This window comes from Cajanus cajan, chromosome 6 (assembly GCF_000230855.2).
Source record: "Cajanus cajan strain Asha chromosome 6, NIPB_CcT2T_4, whole genome shotgun sequence".
Classification (NCBI taxonomy): domain Eukaryota; kingdom Viridiplantae; phylum Streptophyta; class Magnoliopsida; order Fabales; family Fabaceae; genus Cajanus; species Cajanus cajan.
Window position 1 is genome coordinate 48,898,335 of NC_138522.1, and position 18,088 is coordinate 48,916,422.

The 18,088-nt window shown below is 32.5% G+C and overlaps 2 protein-coding genes and 1 non-coding gene across 3 annotated transcripts; 1 reads left to right on the forward strand and 2 right to left on the reverse strand.

Annotated features, from left to right (window-relative positions):
- The first annotated feature begins 4,617 nt into the window (after positions 1 to 4,617).
- LOC109797215 (phosphorylated adapter RNA export-like protein) lies at positions 4,618 to 11,642 on the forward strand. Its single transcript, XM_020357172.2, has 5 exons — positions 4,618 to 4,781; positions 5,102 to 5,378; positions 7,850 to 7,955; positions 10,632 to 10,775; positions 11,173 to 11,642. Exons 2-5 carry the CDS (start codon positions 5,116 to 5,118, stop codon positions 11,428 to 11,430), a joined length of 771 nt encoding a protein of 256 aa, XP_020212761.1. The 5' UTR covers positions 4,618 to 4,781; positions 5,102 to 5,115; the 3' UTR covers positions 11,431 to 11,642.
- Positions 11,643 to 12,501: 859 nt separating this feature from the next.
- Positions 12,502 to 14,338, reverse strand: LOC109796314 (Protein phosphatase 2C family protein). The gene is made up of 5 exons (XM_020355998.3): positions 14,066 to 14,338; positions 13,626 to 13,961; positions 13,413 to 13,527; positions 13,109 to 13,332; positions 12,502 to 13,016 (listed from the first exon to the last, which is right to left on the reverse strand). Exons 1-5 carry the CDS (start codon positions 14,243 to 14,245, stop codon positions 12,810 to 12,812), a joined length of 1,062 nt encoding a protein of 353 aa, XP_020211587.1. The 5' UTR covers positions 14,246 to 14,338; the 3' UTR covers positions 12,502 to 12,809.
- A 1,716-nt stretch (positions 14,339 to 16,054) lies between these two features.
- Positions 16,055 to 16,157, reverse strand: LOC114915878 (U6 spliceosomal RNA). The gene has a single exon (XR_003804067.1). It is a non-coding gene; the product is annotated as a U6 spliceosomal RNA (small nuclear RNA).
- Positions 16,158 to 18,088: the final 1,931 nt, after the last annotated feature.

The following is an 18,088-nucleotide window of genomic DNA, read 5'->3' on the forward strand; positions in this document are numbered from 1 at the left end:
GCAGGACAATCGACTTTGAATAAGAATTGCCTGGAAACCCAAAAAATTCAACATTATGGGAAGGCAATGGTACAATACCTATTTTTCCTCTTGGTTGAATACTTGCAAGGTCTTCGCTGCCAACATCATCAAGACCTAGCCTGTTATTTAAATAAAAGCTACTTGTCACACTTCTACCATTAGATGACTCATTGGACTAGATAGTGAAGACTTACTTGGTAAAGAAGGAATATGCAATTGCTTCATCAACAATTAAATTGGAAGAAAAGTGACTTCTAAACAATGTCAAAACACAGATAAAAAATTTAATTAAGATTAATTTATTAACCTTCTTCAACTATTTATTTGCGGTATTGCACAGGAAATATTATGAACTAAATCTGAAAAAAAAATTATTTCCAACATAATGCCCAAGAACTCAAAGCTGAAACGGAGAGAGTCCAATTGGAGTTTTATATGTTGTCCTGTAAGCCCACAGTGTATCATCTAACTTCAAAGCCCAATCTTTCCTTGAACTGGCTATAGTCTTCTCCAAGATTTTTTTTAACTTCCTATTAGAAACCTCTGCTTGCCGACTTGTTTGAGGATGGTAAGGTGTAGCTACTTTGTGTCTCACACCATAATGCTCTAACACCTTCTTCAGTTGTGTATTGCAGAAATAGGAACCACCATCACTAATGAGCACTCTCGGTGTTCCAAATCTGGTAAAGATATTATTCTTTAAGAACTTGATCAACGTACGTGCATCAACCTTCTGAGTTGTTATGGCTTCCACCCATTTAGAAACATAATCCACAGCAACAAGAATGTACTCATTAGAGAAGGAAGATGGAAGTGACCCTACAAAGTCAATTCCCCAGCAATCAAAAACCTCAACTTCAAGAATATTCTGCAAGGGTAGCTCATGTCTTTTAGATCTTCCTCCAGTTCTCTGGCACTTGTCACAATTTTTGTAGTGTTCATGAGAATCTTTAAATATGGTAGGCCAATAGAATCCGGACTGAAGAATTTTTGCTGTTGTGCGATCTCCATTGTAGTGACCTCCATAAGGTGAATTGTGGCAGTGCCACAAAATATCCTTAACTTCTGCACCTGAAACACATCTTCTCAACAAACCATCAACACCAATCTTGAATAAATAAGGATCATCCTACACATAGTAAGTGGAATCCTTGAAGAATTTCTTTCTCTATTGCCAATTGAGATCTTTTGTAATAACTCCAGCTGCCTTGAAATTTGCCATATCAGCAAACCAAGGTCTTTCTTGTACAGAGAATAATTTTTCATTTGGAAATTCCTCATGGATTGCACCTTCAAGTATGGTCACCTATTCATTCTCTAGTCTTGACAAATGATCAACAATGTGGTTTTCACAACCTTTCTTTTCTTTGATTTCTAAGTCAAATTCCTGTAACAAGAGAAACCATCTTATTAGCCTTGGTTTTGAATCAGATTTGGTCAACAAATATTTAATGGCTGCATGGTTAGTGAACACAATAATTTTTGAACCAATTAAATAAGAACGAAATTTCTCAAGTGCATACACTATTGCAAGTAGTTTTTTTTTTTTTTTTTTTTTCTGTTGTTGCATAATTCATTTGAGTTTCATTCAAAACCTTTCTTGCATAGTGTATGACATGAAAAATCTTATTTTTCCTTTGACCTAGAACAGTACCTACTGCATAGTCACTAGCATCACACATTAGTTCAAAATCAAAATTCCAATCAGGGCTAGTGATTACGGGTGTTGAACATAATTTTTGTTTTAATAATGAAAAAGCAGACAAGCAATTATCATCAAATTAAAATTTAGCATCTTTCACAAGGAGATTACTAAGCAGTTTAGCGATCTTTGAAAAGTCTTGAATGAACTGCCTATAGAATCCAGCATGTCCCATAAAGCTTCTGACTCCTTTCACATTTGTTGGTGGAGGAAGCTTAGAGATGACCTCAACTTTGGTTGGATCCACCCCAATGCCTCTTCTGAAATCTTATGGCCAAGCACTATTCCTTAAGTTACCATGAAATGGAATTTTTCCCAATTAAGAACCAAGTTTGTTTCAACACACCGCCTCAGTACAGTGTTTAGATTCTCCAGACATGTATCAAATGATGCTCCAAACACAGAAAAATCGTCCATGAAAACCTCTATACATTTCTCAACAAGATTAGAAAATATGGCTAGCATACACCTCTGAAATGTAGCTGGAGCGTTACATAGTCCAAATGGTATCTTCTTGTATGCAAAAACACCAAAAGGACATGTGAATGTTGTCTTCTCTTGGTCCTTCGGATCCACTGTTATCTGATTGTACCCAGAATAACCATCCAAGAAGCAGTAGTAAGCCTGACCAGCCAACCTCTCTAACATCTAGTCCATGAAGGGTAATGGGAAATGATCTTTCCTTGTTGCCTGATTCAGCTTCCGATAATCTATACACATTCGCCAACCATTGACTGTCCTTGTAGGAATTAATTCATTCTTATCATTCATCACCACTATCATGCCTCTTTTCTTAGGAACCACTTGAACAGGGCTAACCCAGGCACTATCGGAGATAGGATAGATCATGCCATCTTCAAGTAACTTAACCACCTCTTTTTCTGACCACCTCCTTCATTGTTGGATTAAGGCGCCTTTGAGGTTGTGCTACAGGCTTATATTCATGTTCCATTAAGATCCGATGCATGCAATATGAAGGACTAATACCCTTTAGATCAGACAAAGTCCACCTAATAGCTCCTTTATTCGCCTTTAGAACCTCAACCAACTTCTTTTCCTCCTCCACTGATAAGGAACTGCTGATTATGACTGGCTTGCCACCATTTTCTTCTAAAAACACATATTTAAGATGGCTTGGCAATTGTTTCAGTTCTGGCTTTTGAGTGTGAGACTTTTCTTCCTTCTTTAAATCTTGCACACTTGTAGAATTAGGAGAAATCCCCTTTTCTTTGTCCAACTCTTCCAAACATTTCTGAATTTCTTTTTCCTCCTCCTCATTGGTATCAATTACTGCATTCACCAATGTTTTTTCTAATGGTGTAGTTGAAGAAATTTTTCTTTGAGCTTCCAAACACACTTCATCAATCACAACCACTCTAAAGCAACCTGTCTTATCATTTGGGTGTTTCATGGCTTTAAAAACATTAAAATTCACCTCATCATCCTGCACTCTAACCTTGAGTTTGCCATCAATAAAGGAAATATCTATATAGCATTTATATTTATATTTATACTCCACTAATATATTTCAAAATTAAAAAAACATATATCTATATTTATATTTATAACATTAATTAATAAAGGAAATATCTTAATTCAGTATCCATTTTTTTTTTACTTTTTTACCAATTGCCTTTATATATCCCAACTAATTTTTTTAATTATCTAACTATTCTAAAATTAATGATAGATTTTATAATCATTCTTTTTATTTATTTTTCCATTTTATTTTATAACGGTACACGAGTATCTCGTTTTCACTAGACATTAATAAAGGTGATATAAATTTTTCATGTACACATTTTTGTTGAATGCTTTACCTTTAACTTTTAGAACACTTTCTCTCTCATATTTTTTATTTTTATTTTTATTTTTATTTTTATTTATTCTTGTATAAATTTATTTCTCAAACTTTTTTTTTTGTTTGATTTACAAGGGAAAAAATTAAAAGTTAAATTACTTTTTGTATCCTTGTAATTTTATACTAATGAAAATGAAACACTCCATGTCTCACCATAAAAAAATGATAAAAAATAAAAATGATAAAATTAAATATGTGTATGGTTAATTTTAGAATAGTGAAACAATTAAACAAATTATTTAAGGAAGAGTTGACCCTTTTCGTGTCTTTAATAAATATAAATACACAGAATATCAAGAGATTGCGTGTAATTATTCAAAGAAAATATAAAAAAGTTTTTTTTTACATCAAAGAAATATAATGACTCACTAAAAAGTTGAGACAAAAAATGATTATATACTTATACTATTTCTTTTATAATATATATAAATTATAAATTTAAAAGGATAAAAAAAAGAATATTTTAAACATTATACTAAAAATATTTAAAAATTCTTTCATTCCCTTTAAATTTTTTTCACTCTCTTTCAAATTCTTCCAATATTAAAAGAGACTTAAAATTAGATTAGGAAATGTTTTACTCCCTTTCATTTTTTTTCTTTTTAAAAATTAAATTAAACAATAAAAATTTATAAAAAATTCCTCCCTTTTATTTGTTTCTAATCAAAGTCTATCTTATATTTCTCTGATTCAAAAAAATATGAATATAAAAAACTAAAGGTATATTTTATCAACAATTTGTGAGTAACTTTTTTCACAAATTAAATATATTTCTAATATTTGAACTTTTGTAAATTTTATTTGTATTATATAAATTTTATTTAATTTTCGTCTTAAAATTTTTTTTACATGAACAATTTTTTTTTGACACTAAAGATCAAAAAATTATAAAAAATGAATAAATAAAACTTGACAAAAATTTAAAGATTAAAATTAATAAATTTTCATATACTTAAAAATAAAAATAGATAAAATAAAATAAATTCATGAAATAAAAATCGAAGAAGTATTTAAGCCAACCCTTATTTAAATTGGGCATCACAATCGAGAGAAAACTCTGATTCTTATGATTCTACAGAGTAGTACTCGACTTGCTGCACTTGCCTACTCCGTTTGCGCTCGCATCCAAGACAAGAGTGCCAATCGTTCTTCTGGTATTCATTTTCACTCAACCCTTCCTCTACACTGCACTCCAAGGTAACCTAACCTCCAATCCTTTCAATTTCATTTTTTCGTTCTGTTCTGTATTCACCCTTTCCGCTTTTCTAAATCGCTCTTTTAGAAACAAATGCATACACCGTTAGGGTTTGGATGGCAACTGTTTTTCTCCGTTTGATGGAATTGGACGCGAACGTTTGTATTTTTTTTTTCCTCCGATACTAAGCCAATATACAGTCTCAGTTTCACTCCCGTCTCTTTTGTCATTTGTATAGTTTCGTGCCTGTGATAGTGTTCTTATGTGTATACCCTGGGTTTATTGCGTTCCAACTATTTATTGATAATGCTTTTGAATGCAGGTTAACTGTTTGTGATGGAGGACGGGGATACCATTCTGGATGCCATATTCGAGGGGGACAACTTAGATGATTTGGATGACGACGTTGACATGGTTGATGTTGAAGAAGGAGAGTTAGTGGAGCCTGAAACCCAAAATGATTTGGAACAAAGCAGTGCTGGAGATATCAATGAAGCAAATCAAGAACCTCAGAGTAAAAACCGCAAGCGTAGAGCTAACAAGAAGAAGAATAAGAAGAAGAGGAAGGGTTCGGTATCTAACGCCATGGACATAGACAGGTTTAACATTCTGCTCAATTTGAGTTTTGAAAGGAATTTTCATGTTGGCTAAATATGATTTACGTGCTTAAACTTTAGTTAGTCTATGCGTGTTTTATCCCCTAACTTTTGAGGTGTAGTAGAATGTCACAAAATTTATTAGTCGAGCTAAGAATCCCTTATTCACAAATGTCATCCATATAAATGACACCAAAAAGACAATGTTTCAATATATCTCATCCAATTTCAAAGCTCTTTGCATGACGTCCAAGACCAAATCACCAGCTCAGCAACAATAATAACATCCAGTTCCAATCCCTTCAGCCTTCCATTTTTTCAGTTGTTTTGCTCACACTTTGTCCAAGATTTTTGTCTCATTTTGTTTCAACGTTGTGTGCGTGTTATATATATATAGCATCAGTGATGGTAACATAATTATTATTAGAATCATACGATTCACTATTCGAATCCTACTATTCAATACAATTTGACTACCTATTAATTTGTATGATAAGATGATTCTCAAATGATTTGGTATCTTTCAATACATAAATGAATTTGTGTATTTTCGTAATATCAACCCAATTCAGCAATTTTTTTATTTTTTATTTTTTATTTTTTATTTTTTAACTTTTCTTTTGCCAATTCTCATGAAAGAAATTGAAAAGTCATATAAACTTAAGTTATTAAATAAATCGGAGTTGAAGGAACACTTTTGAACTTATCCTATTTGATTATTCCATTACTGTATTTGTCTCTCATTCGTTCAATATGCGGCTATTTCAATGTTGCATTTCCATTATAAGCTTCACAAACTCTAATAACCAATAATTTTTTTTATGAGACTTATGGTTAAGCTGTCTTTATCTATTTCTAGTTTAGAATTATTACTTTAACACTATAAATCACCTATATTATATATTTGTAGTTATTTTTCATTGTTTCTGAATCTTGCAATTTGGTAGAAATTATTATTCATGATTCAAAAATTAGGTTGACATTTCTTTATTTGAATCTAAATTTTATAACCTTGGATGGTAAGGCCAAGGGGAAAGGCATGGATTTGGAAGAGGTTGAGCTTCTTTTGGTGTGGTGCTCACCAAGGAAGTACCAAACCCCAAAATTTGGGAACTGCAGTTCAGATTAGAGTTGACAATGTACTTGTACATAAAAGTTACTTTACTAGTTTATGTGGTTCATTACATTTATTGTATAGGATGATTTGGTTCATAATTATTTATTGATTTTATGATTGTCTTTTGCTTTGATAACAATTCCATGTGTGATAAAAACCTAGGGTGAATCACTTCAGAAAAGCTAGTCATTGTAGTTAGAGAGCTGAAAAAGCCTTATAAATCCCACATTAGAATCCCGTAATTCCAATGTGAGACTTATGTTCATACCTGGCAATTTGATGCTAACATCTCTCCACGCTCCACATCCCTGGAGCCCACTCAGGCTTGCTATGCACCAGCTGCTGACTTGTCTCAAGTGAACATTGCAATACCAGTATTATCATCTGTGCTGCTCATTTACAATTGAGACATAGTGGAAGGTTTTGATACAAATAGATAAAAACCTTGGGAGAACCACACCACAAAATATAACCATTATAGTTGAATAGTCCAGGGCCTTATTTACAATTGAGACATGGTGGAAGGTCTTGATACAAATTGATAAAAACCTTGGGAGAACCACACCACAAAATCTAGCAGTTATAGTTGGATAGTCTAGGGAATTATTTACAATTGAGACATGGTGGAATGTTTTGATACAAATTGATAAAAACCCTGGCAGAACCACACCACAAAATCTAGCCTTTATGGTTGGATAGTTCAGGGCCCTATAAACTCTGCACTACAACCCCATACTTACAATGAGGGAACCAAGTCTCATACCTTGCAAATGGATTTTAAGTTCCTAAGATATTGTTTTCAGACCATATAAATAAACATGGTAAAGTATCAGCAGTTTATTGGTGTAGCCCTATTGGCATTACTGATGGCTTGATAAACTTGTTTACCTTTGTAACCCAATAGAATTTGGAATCCCAAAATTAAGGATGGATAGATTCATAATTATTTATTATTTTTATGATTGTCTTTTGCTTTAATAGCAATTCCACAGTTATTCAAATCATGCAAGTTCTATTAGCTAACATGGAAAAGTATCTGTCTTTTATTTGGTGTCGCCAAAAAAGTATTACTGAAGGCTTGATAAATTCATTTACCTTTGTGACTGAATACAATTTGGAATTCTAATATTAAGTATTCAAGAGTTATGTATTTGTTTTTCCTTTTGCGCAGTCAAAAAATTAAATGCAGCATTGCTTATTGTTCATTTGTTATCATAACTATATAGTATATACAATCCTCAACCCTGTATGAATGTAATATGGATATTAGGTTGTTTATCTGTTTGTACCTTTAACAATTTTTTAGCAGCCTTCCTGTCCATATGATTAAACTTGTAACAAATTGTGTGTTTTTCAGATTTGTGTTAGATACTTGTCGACGGCTTAAAGAGAAAAAGACATACATGGTATACACTGCTGTAGGTTGCCTTGGGGTCTCTGCATTAAGCGATCTCATCAAAGAGGTATTGAAACCCTGCCATGCACTCATTTTTGGTTTAATAAGCCAGCTTATGTGTACGTTAGTATCTCTTTTAGGTTTTCTATGAAATACCATGGCCACCTGGAAGTTGGAAAACAATTTAAGAACAACCCAATGATATTGCTGTCATATGACTTGAATAATATTGATATTTGATATTAGTGTTTAATGACTGGTATGATACTATCTGCCCACAAGATATGCCAAGCCAAGGATTTAGAGTGTTTTTGGTTTGCCTCTTTCTCACTTCCCAAACCACATTCAACAGAAATCTACCTCTCACATGTCATTCACGCTGAATGGAACTGGACGAGAAATCAAACACCTTTATTTTGATTGCTTTCCCATACTGGAATTTGCTGCCCTTGCATCTTGTCTCAGTTCCTACAAGTTGTTTCTGTCCTCCTTACTTTGATTCATAACCCTGAATTCTTCCCTTTTTTTTCCCCTTTATATTTAAGTTTTTGTTTCTAAGATTGATTGTCTATGATGGTTTTAGTTTGATGGGATCACTGAGTTAAGGCTGCACTGTTGTGATGATCTTTATCTGTCTTATTATACTAGCCACTTAAACTCCTCATGTGGTGGTTTCCACAGCCTTGGTTCTAATCTTACTAATGTTGTTGGGTTAACAAGGTCCTATTGCTGCTTTCTGAATATTCCCAATCTTGGCTTCACTCACTGGCTTAATGGTCTTCTCTGTTATTTCCCATTCGAATGCACATTTTTTTTCCTTTTGTAAACGGGAATGTGCTTATGCTTGGGAGCAGATATTTGCTCACTTGTAGGGTTAAAAGTCTACAAGATTTGGACGAGCCTTGAGCTGGTTATTCTCTGATGTGTGCAATTTTGTCCCTAACCTTACAGATTTTTTTTCCGGATGCTAGTTTGCTCCTTCCAACCCTCTGCTTGAGCTTTGATGTTCCTGGCCGATCCACTTCATTATTTACTAGTTGTGGAGGTTGATGTCAATATATGTTGCTTCATTTTGTCAATTGTGCATACATGGAAAATGTTTTCTCTTTCTGGCCACATAGCCAATTTACTAAGCATGTGCATTGTTGTGCTCTTCAAGGGGAAACTAATGATTATCAATTGCCTGTTAGTTTAAGGTTAAAAAGTTTATTCTATGATGCAATTTCTTTTAGAGCTTTTGTTCAGAAGCTATTTTTTTGGCTTCTGAAAATAAAGGCACCAAAATAACTAAAGAAGTGTTTTAATTAATGGAAACGTCTTTTCTTTAAAGATAAAGTAGTAAAGCACAGACAAACAGCCATTAGTCATGCTTGTTCATTACAATGATCTCTTAGACATGATCTCTGTTTTTTAACATTTTAACATTATTTTCCCTTTTTGTTTAATTAAATTGTATCGCCAAATAAACATTAAGAGCCATTGTTGATTTGTTGGTACTATTATGATATTAGATTTAGAGCCTGTTTGGATCTGTGAAGCACCACACTGACACTTGACATGGCACTGACACGGACACTTCAACATGGCTAAAGTGTAAGTGTAAAACATAAGACATGGGGGATACGACATTTGGTGTGTGTATTATAAAAATTACTAAATTGATCATCATTTGGTAATTAAGAGGCATCGTTATCATTGAAAAGAAAATTCCACAATACTAGAACTTTGTCACTTTACATAAAAAATTTATTAAAAACATGCTAATATCTTTAATAAAGATATATTTAAAAAGGGAAATAGGAAATTTATTTATTACAATTCTATTTTTAATTTATTGGTAAAAAAAAGGTGACTGTGTTCAGCCATTTAAGGTTTGTCTGAGCCGTGTCAAAGTTGGAAAAAAAAACATAAGACACTGGAAAATTGTACCTGACACATGTCCATGGCATGTCGGCAGTCAGTATTGAAACCTCTATTGCTAGGCGTGTCAGTGCTTTTTAGGTTTGGATATAAGCTAGAAAAGTTTTTGACAGCTTCTTTACTGAAAATAAAGAGTTATTTCCGATAAAGAAGCTTTTAAAAACACTTATAAACTTGTATCCAATCAAGTACTAAATATGCTTAAATTATGAAAATATTCTATTTGATGGAGCAAGTTTAGTTTAACTGGGTCTACCCTAAAGCCTAAATGTGGGCTAATCACACTGAAAGTTGTATTTAACTGTGCATCTAGTTTTTTTTTATGGAAAATCCTTTGACACTTCAGAAATCTTTGGCTTTACCGTGCTAGGATTTTCGCACTAACGTAGCATTATCAATTATTAGGACTGGTAACTTATTGGTTGCAGTTTTGCAATATTATATAACCAATAATTTTATCAGTTACTGTGTTTCTTCTTTTTCTATTTGACTTGATGACTTTGGTGTTGTATTGTGGTTTGCTCGCACATTTTGTTCCTCTACTATGGCTAATTTTTGTCACCTAGTGAATTTAATCTTTTCAAATTTTCAATTGCTACAATTAAGTTCTTTCATTAGTTTCTGATAATTTTGGTGTTATATTTTATTATATATACCTTGTGCTTTGCATAGAATCACTATTTGCATATTATGTATCAATGAGATTTTTTTACTTCAATTTCAGACCAAAAGGGACCTATATTTGTTCCTTTTGTTTGGTTATATTCTAATCTGGTCAAGTTGATACATTGTATACTTGTATAATGATGTGTGAAAGTTGCAGGTGGATGCAATACAGGTTTGTGGAGGCCAGAAAACTGCTGATGGTAGACGATTCCGGAATGGGGGTGGCATATTGTGGAGCATCTTAAAAGTTAGGGAACCAAATGTCTACAAAGAGATAATGAAAAAGGCAAGGGAGTTTGAGGTGTGTAATTTAACCTTTTTTTTGTGTGTTTAGGGTGTTGTATCAACTGTCTAGGACGGTAGGACCCTATTAAGTGGCAACAAATTTCAGGAATAACTTTGCCTTGCGAACAATTTTCAGATAGCAGGCGAATATTTTGGGATAATTTGTGATTGAGATTTTTTCAAAAAACATGCAAACAATTTGGGGGATAATTTTTTCTTGAGATATCTTTTAGTTTGCATTTAAATATTTATTTCAAACCTCTAACAACATTACTGAATTGTTTGGAGCAACCCCGTCCTTCAACTGTAATTAATTATGAGGAACCAACACTCTTCAAACTGTTCATTGTTTTGTAATAACTAGTTTTTTTTTTTTTTTTTGGCCATTGTGCATCATGTTTATCATAATGCAGAAACAATTCAGGCAGCCTAATGTGAAGCAACGACCTGTGCTGAAGAAAGAGGATTCTTTTCAAGGAGTGCCCTTTTCATTTTCTGGCAGGGATAAAGACAATGTTTCGGACAGTGGTATTCTTGCATCCCAAATTCCAAATCAACATGAACCAGCAACTTCTGAAGAAAAACCTGTCTCTGTTCATGATAGGTTAAGGGTACCGGTATCATATGATGACGATCTGCTTGGACATAATCCAAACAATGAAGCAACCTGACTCTGGAAGTAAAGTGGCCTTATCACTTGACAAGTTTTTCTTCCCTCTTGGATGGAGGTTTACCGATATACCACATTCCCCTTCTTTTCCATTTCGTTCTCCCCGTACTTCTCGTTTTTATTTTTTCGCTTTTGTGAAACGAGATCTCGGTTGGAGCTTTGTTTCATTTTGATTTTTTATTGCTGAAGGAAATCTGGCATTTTTGTTTGAAAGAGGTCTTGATTTAATTTGCCTTTCTGCTTTCTAATGTAGTTATGAGGACAAAAATAAAAAACAAGAACCTAAAAATGGAAAGAAAGAAAAAGGATATTTACTGGTGGATGTGTTGTGATTCCGATTGGGTAATGTTGTCGCTAGTATTTGGCTAGTTAGTGCGTGCTTCCTTAATAGCAGTTTGTATTTATATAAATCAGTAATATTAAAAAAAGTAATTCTTATTATATTTAAGATCCATTTATCTAATTTAAAATTAAAAATTATTTAATTTAGTTGATAATAAATGTATTATCTATATGATTAGAATACATACTTTATACTATTTTTCTCTTTTAATTAGTATTCATTATTTTTTTCTATTATGTTAAGAGTGCATACTTTTAAAGAGTTTATAATTAATATATTTAATCAAATTAAGAAAACATTTTAATTAAAAATATTTAAATCAAAAAATAATCAATGAGGTTATATAAATTGGTTCATATATAAAAAAATAAATAATTATTTTAAATTGATACCATTGGCAAGAAATTAGTGTATGTCACGGTTAAAAGAAAAATTGTAATTAGTGTTACTATGAATCGCTGAACTTATGCCATATGGATATCTATTACTAACTGAACCCCTACCGTCCAGAATTTTCTGACTAAGCAGAGTTTGAGATTAATATTTTCCATACAATCGTAACATATTTTACGTATATAATCAGATGGCTTATATTAGTGATGAGCTGCATTGTTTGTATAGTAATCTTTTATAATATTTATTTTAATTTTTCTCTATTACATCGCCTTTTTATATTTCTCCTTTTAAAATTCTGTATGAACTTGTACAAAAGTAATCCATCTACTGAGATTACAATATAACATAAAAAAGCCTTGTTAATAATTATCAGAAAATACATGTGACATTGACTTGGTGTCACAATAAATCTGAAAAAGAGAGTTGTGTGGAAATAACTCTGCATTAAATGATATGATACGACATACGAGAAATACATGGATATTTATAAAGTGGAAGAGAGAAACCAGAGCAAACCAATAGAACCTCATATCAGCATTCTTTAACTTGATCCGTCATTTAACTTCCCAACTAACATACATCTGTCAAGTGATGTACCCAGACATAATAACTTTGTTCCCAAGAAAAAAAAAAGGGCCTTATCAGGGATTTCCACTTTTCACGGATAAGAGCTGTTGTTTCTTCTGGAAGAAGAGACAAACCACAGTGCAGTCATCAACCTTAGAAGAAGGATACTTGTGTTTCCATGCTGCGGTTGCTGCTTCCACTACTGCCCTTGCTGCTTCCCTTTCACTGTTTACCTCCCACACGATTGAGGAAACCTCCTTATTGCTTAATACATCCCATACCTAAATTAAAGCAGGAAAAGAAAAAAGTCAATAAGCAAATAAATCTTAAGATGCAAAATAAAACTATCTTAACTTAAACAAATAAAACATACCCCATCACTTGCAAGTACAATAAACTGGTCCTTGGATGTTAGAGTGAGAAACGAAATATCTGGGATGGCAATGATACCGTGGTCTTTGAGCATAAAATCTCCAAAAGCTCGAGACATGGCTAAACCTGGGGAGTTCTCATTAGGTAACCACACTCGCTGGATGTGTGGTTCTTCCTTTAGTGCAAATACACGGCCATTGCAACTTCTTATTCGATCCGCTTCGCCTGCATTTCAAAATATATATCACTTGGCGATATATGGAAATTAAAAAGCTACATCCAAGTAGTCATTAGAATAGGCTTACGAGGTAATCCAGGTTTCATATCTGTGGTCAATTGAACGGGTATGATTTCACCGTCACAGATTGTGCCCAAGACTGCTCTTGAATCACCAAGGTTAGCTATGACAAGATCTTCACCCTGTTAATTTATCCTTAAGGTTATTACTTATTATGCTTCCATGAAACAAATAGCAAAATCTGAGGGACAAAATATAAACAGTTTCACGGTTGGTTTACCTCTCTTATGACAACTACAGCAGTAGTTCCACTACAAGAGCAATCTAGATTCTCTTGCAGCTTCAACTCCTTGTCCATCACCCTGAAAGCGCCAATAATAGCTTCTTTCCATTCCTGAAAATTCTTATTTGGAGACGAATCTTCTTCAACCGTGTCCACATGGTTAAGGATGTTTTTATCATCACCCTTTTCCATCGTGTCAATCTTTCCATGCACGTTCTTTTGGTTCAGTATGAGTGAAGACAAACGGCTGTTTACTATTGTGCTCACTAAGTGACCGTTCCTTCCATGGCCATCGAAAACGCCGCAAAATGCTGCCTTTTCCTTCCCATAACCCTTATTACAATAATTTTTATACGCTTCATAGTAAGTATATATAGCTATACAATTTAGTTGAGGGTATTTGAACATAACAATTAAGTATTAACAAACATACATACCTGAGAAATAGTAGCAGCATCTTGGTTAAGTCCTTTGCTACCTTGTTTAGAGTAAGCAGAGCAAAGTCCCCGAGTCTCGCTTAGAACCTTGCTTGCTTTAAACACTATCACGTTTTCATCACGAGCTTCTTCAGGCGCTTCATGAATCGCTGAAGATTCAGAGGATATGCAGATACCCATTCCAACTTGGAGACTTTTCTCTTCTACTTTATTATATTCAAGAGATGAAATAAGTCTGACACTCACGAATTTAAGGACCGAATATATAGCAATCATTTGCAATTTAATAATTGGAGTCGCTTATGTAGTTCATTCTTGTGGGAAGCTTAAGCTTATGTAAACTCAATAATGGACGGTTTTTTAATGGTTATTTATTTAACTGGGATGTCCCAATGCTAGCTTTAAGGGACGTGTAAGGGTATTCTTCTATTGTTAATAATGTAATGGGTATGACCTTCTATATTTAAAATTAAGATCACTAACACTACGAGAGATTCTTACACACGGGCATAAACTATTATTTTGTTGAACTAGTCATGATGAGGTAGCATTTTAGGGAAAAAAATCAGTGTACAACTTGAAGTTATTGGATACTTGAGAGACAGGAAGAGGTAGAGGTGTGTAAATATGATGGGTAATATAATATGATCAGAAAAGAGAAAAATAAAATAAAAGATATTAAATAGGTGTTTGTAAGATAAAGATCTCCATGTATCATTGTTTAATATTTTAACATTGGGTTTGATTTGTGATTATGGGATACAAATAGAACAACGCATTAATTTAGTGTATATTTTGGTTTAGCTTAGATTGAAAAAAAAAATGTTTACTTTTTGACAGTTTTATAAAACGTTTTTGAAAATTGGAAAATTATTTTCTTCGAAAATAATTGTTTCCGAATATTTAATTAATAGTCAAAACCTATATCAAGATTCTTTTATTTTGCAATCAGTGGGTTATTCTCTTCTTTTCTGCTGCAATCAATTATCAAATGATGGTAAATGAAGATTTTTCCAAATCTTGTAATGAGTGGACAATCCTTGCCCGCAGTAAAATAGTATATAGTATAAAAGAGACATAAACATAGCTAAATAGTTCAATTATCTCATAATATTTGATCACATAAACCTTTGTAATATGGTAAAACTTTACTTCCTTATTTCGAAGCTTCTTAACGTCAACTTATTCTCTTTGTATTAAGGACACTATACATCACAAAAGGCCATACTTTTTGACCCCACAGAAATACAGAGCTAAACTAGATGTATATATATATATATATATATATATATATATATATATATATATATATATATATATTTTACTTTTGCATCACTGATACATATGCATCATTTTACAGATCAAACTGAGACTAAACTGGACTTACTAAGCATCAAAAGTAGAAAAAAGACAGAATGCTTTGAGAATGTATAAGTTTCAACTCAAAATGATAAGATACTCAAACTTTTCTTCTCATTGTGATGATCCAATGAATGAAACCGTGCTTGCACCACACCTATCCTACTTGTTCTACCTTAAAAATACCTACAGGAAATGGTGACAATTGATTGATGCAGGGAATATTAAAAAAAAAAGAAAAAAGGTAGGTAGCCATAAATTTTGTCTGTGTTTTACGCTTTTGTTTTGCTTTAGAGAAATCATGAAATTGCATATAAATTGTAAGAAGCTTGGTTTAGTGGGGTTTCACCGTTTTAGTGGCTCCATTATGAACACCTCTACTCTCTTAAGCAAATTTTATTTGGACCTTTTGAAATATATATATAGCCCTGTGTCACCAAAATGGTAGGAACAAGAAGCGAAACATTATTCACAATGCGGAAAAGGTGCGCTCACTTCACAACCAAGCTTGAAAATCTGGCCATACACTCGTTTGAAACAAGCTCTCAACTGAACCGGAACTACAAAAGAAACATGAAAACGAAACTTATAAAAATAATAGGAAGAAAATTCAAAGGGAGAAATTGAAAAAAAAATTTGGACCATTTCTCGATTTGTGCGTGTCATCCTTGCGCAGGGGCCATGCTAATCTTCTCTGTATCGTTCCAATTTTATCGGATGTCCCCGAAGGGACAACATCATCGGTGGCACAACTAATTATAAGCACTAATATTGTATTAGTTGCAGACGATGTGGGACTTCAGTGGAAAAGGGACAGTAACAACATGCAATCCAAAGATACACCTACTCTGCACAACGTACTGTACCCTAATTTGATTTAATTTGATAATTTATTTTTCTTCAGAATTACCGGTATAGATTAGTATATTTTATTCTCTAATTTTTCGGAAGAGAACTAAAAAACTTCTGTTAAGTACATCATTTTATACTTAAATAAATACATATAGATTAATTGTATGACAACATTTATCACTATCTATTACTCTATAACTCTGACATTTTGGTTCGTATTAACTATGCTTTATTGGATTTTAATTTATTTTATATAATTTTAAAACTATTTTTTAACTTAACTACTAATAAATAAATAACGCAATATAAAATCTAAAAACTAATTTAGTCATCATCAAACCTTGAGATTAACATCTGCATAAAGATAAACAACAACAATATTATTATTATTATTATTATTATTGTTATTATTATTATTATTATTAACATTATTATAAATCTCTTGTAAAAAAAGTAAAATATGAATTATTAATACGCAGGTAGCCATATGCCATCAAAAAGTCATAAAATCAAAAATTAAAGACCGAGACTTTATGACTGTAAAAAAGATCGATATAAATGTAATGCGCAATTTAGTTTGAATTGGTTTAAAGTTTTAGAATATGAATGGATATACAAGAGTAAGTTTACCAAAAACTTCATAACAAGCTCAGAAGCAAAAATCATTATGCTATCAACCTCAACTTATCAACTAAAATGTTAACTTATAATATAACATAAAACATATTAATTTCATTTGTGAAAGTTACAACTATTTAATGCAACAGTTAATCAATAATATAGTTTATAACACAATAATTTAGACAATAATATTTTTATATATCAATACATACCAACTCCATAACTCATCAACATAATAATACAATTTGACATCACACATTTTAATTAAAAGATTTCTTATAACACAAATGAGTAATTTAAATGATTTGACCCTACTGAACCAACTTAATAACACAATCTTTTTTGAACTTACTAGATCAACAACAAATTTGAATGAAAATCCTTAACACATGATTTATTGGATTTTGCCACTTAAATTAGAAAAATTTAGTATTTCTATCAACGTAAGACAACTTAAGTATGAGTCTACCATGATCCTAACATGCATAACTAAGTCTAAATGGGATTAGTCCGTTGACTACCCTCCAAATGTTACGTCCCTTTCGGTACTTAGTTAGGAATTTTTTTGAACCTTACTCAGTTTGATTACTTTATACATATGTATGACTCAACTTTGCCCTCATACAGACCTACATTGGTCGCTTTATATACATATACCTTGACTCGACCCCATATGACATCAACTATGGTTGTAGAAGAGACTTAACATTTCACTTCAAGAATCAACTTCTCAAAAAAGATTTTCAACAATTAAACTCGTAGTAGAGTACCACAACATCATACCCTCACAATATGGTATTTAACTTTTAAAATAATACCTCTCCATTAATTCTAAGTCAATCAACATAACTTAATTAGATGCATTTAGCATTCTCAACACAGTCACCTTAACACTCCACAACATACAACTCAACTTTCATTCAACTTACAACTTAAAAATTCACATGCATCATCCTAGATCAATATACAAGGAATTAAAGTCATACAACAACATATAACATGTGAGTTTTCCACTTATACACAATGTGCAATACTTAGCCAAATAAACAACACATTTTCATTTAGCAACTCACGCCTGACACCATTTTTCCCGCACCCAACATCATTGAGGCAAAGAGCCTCTGACTCGCTCATGTCCAATACCACTCAACTTGCATCTAGTGTAGGTTAGGTAGAGACTCTTATGTCAGT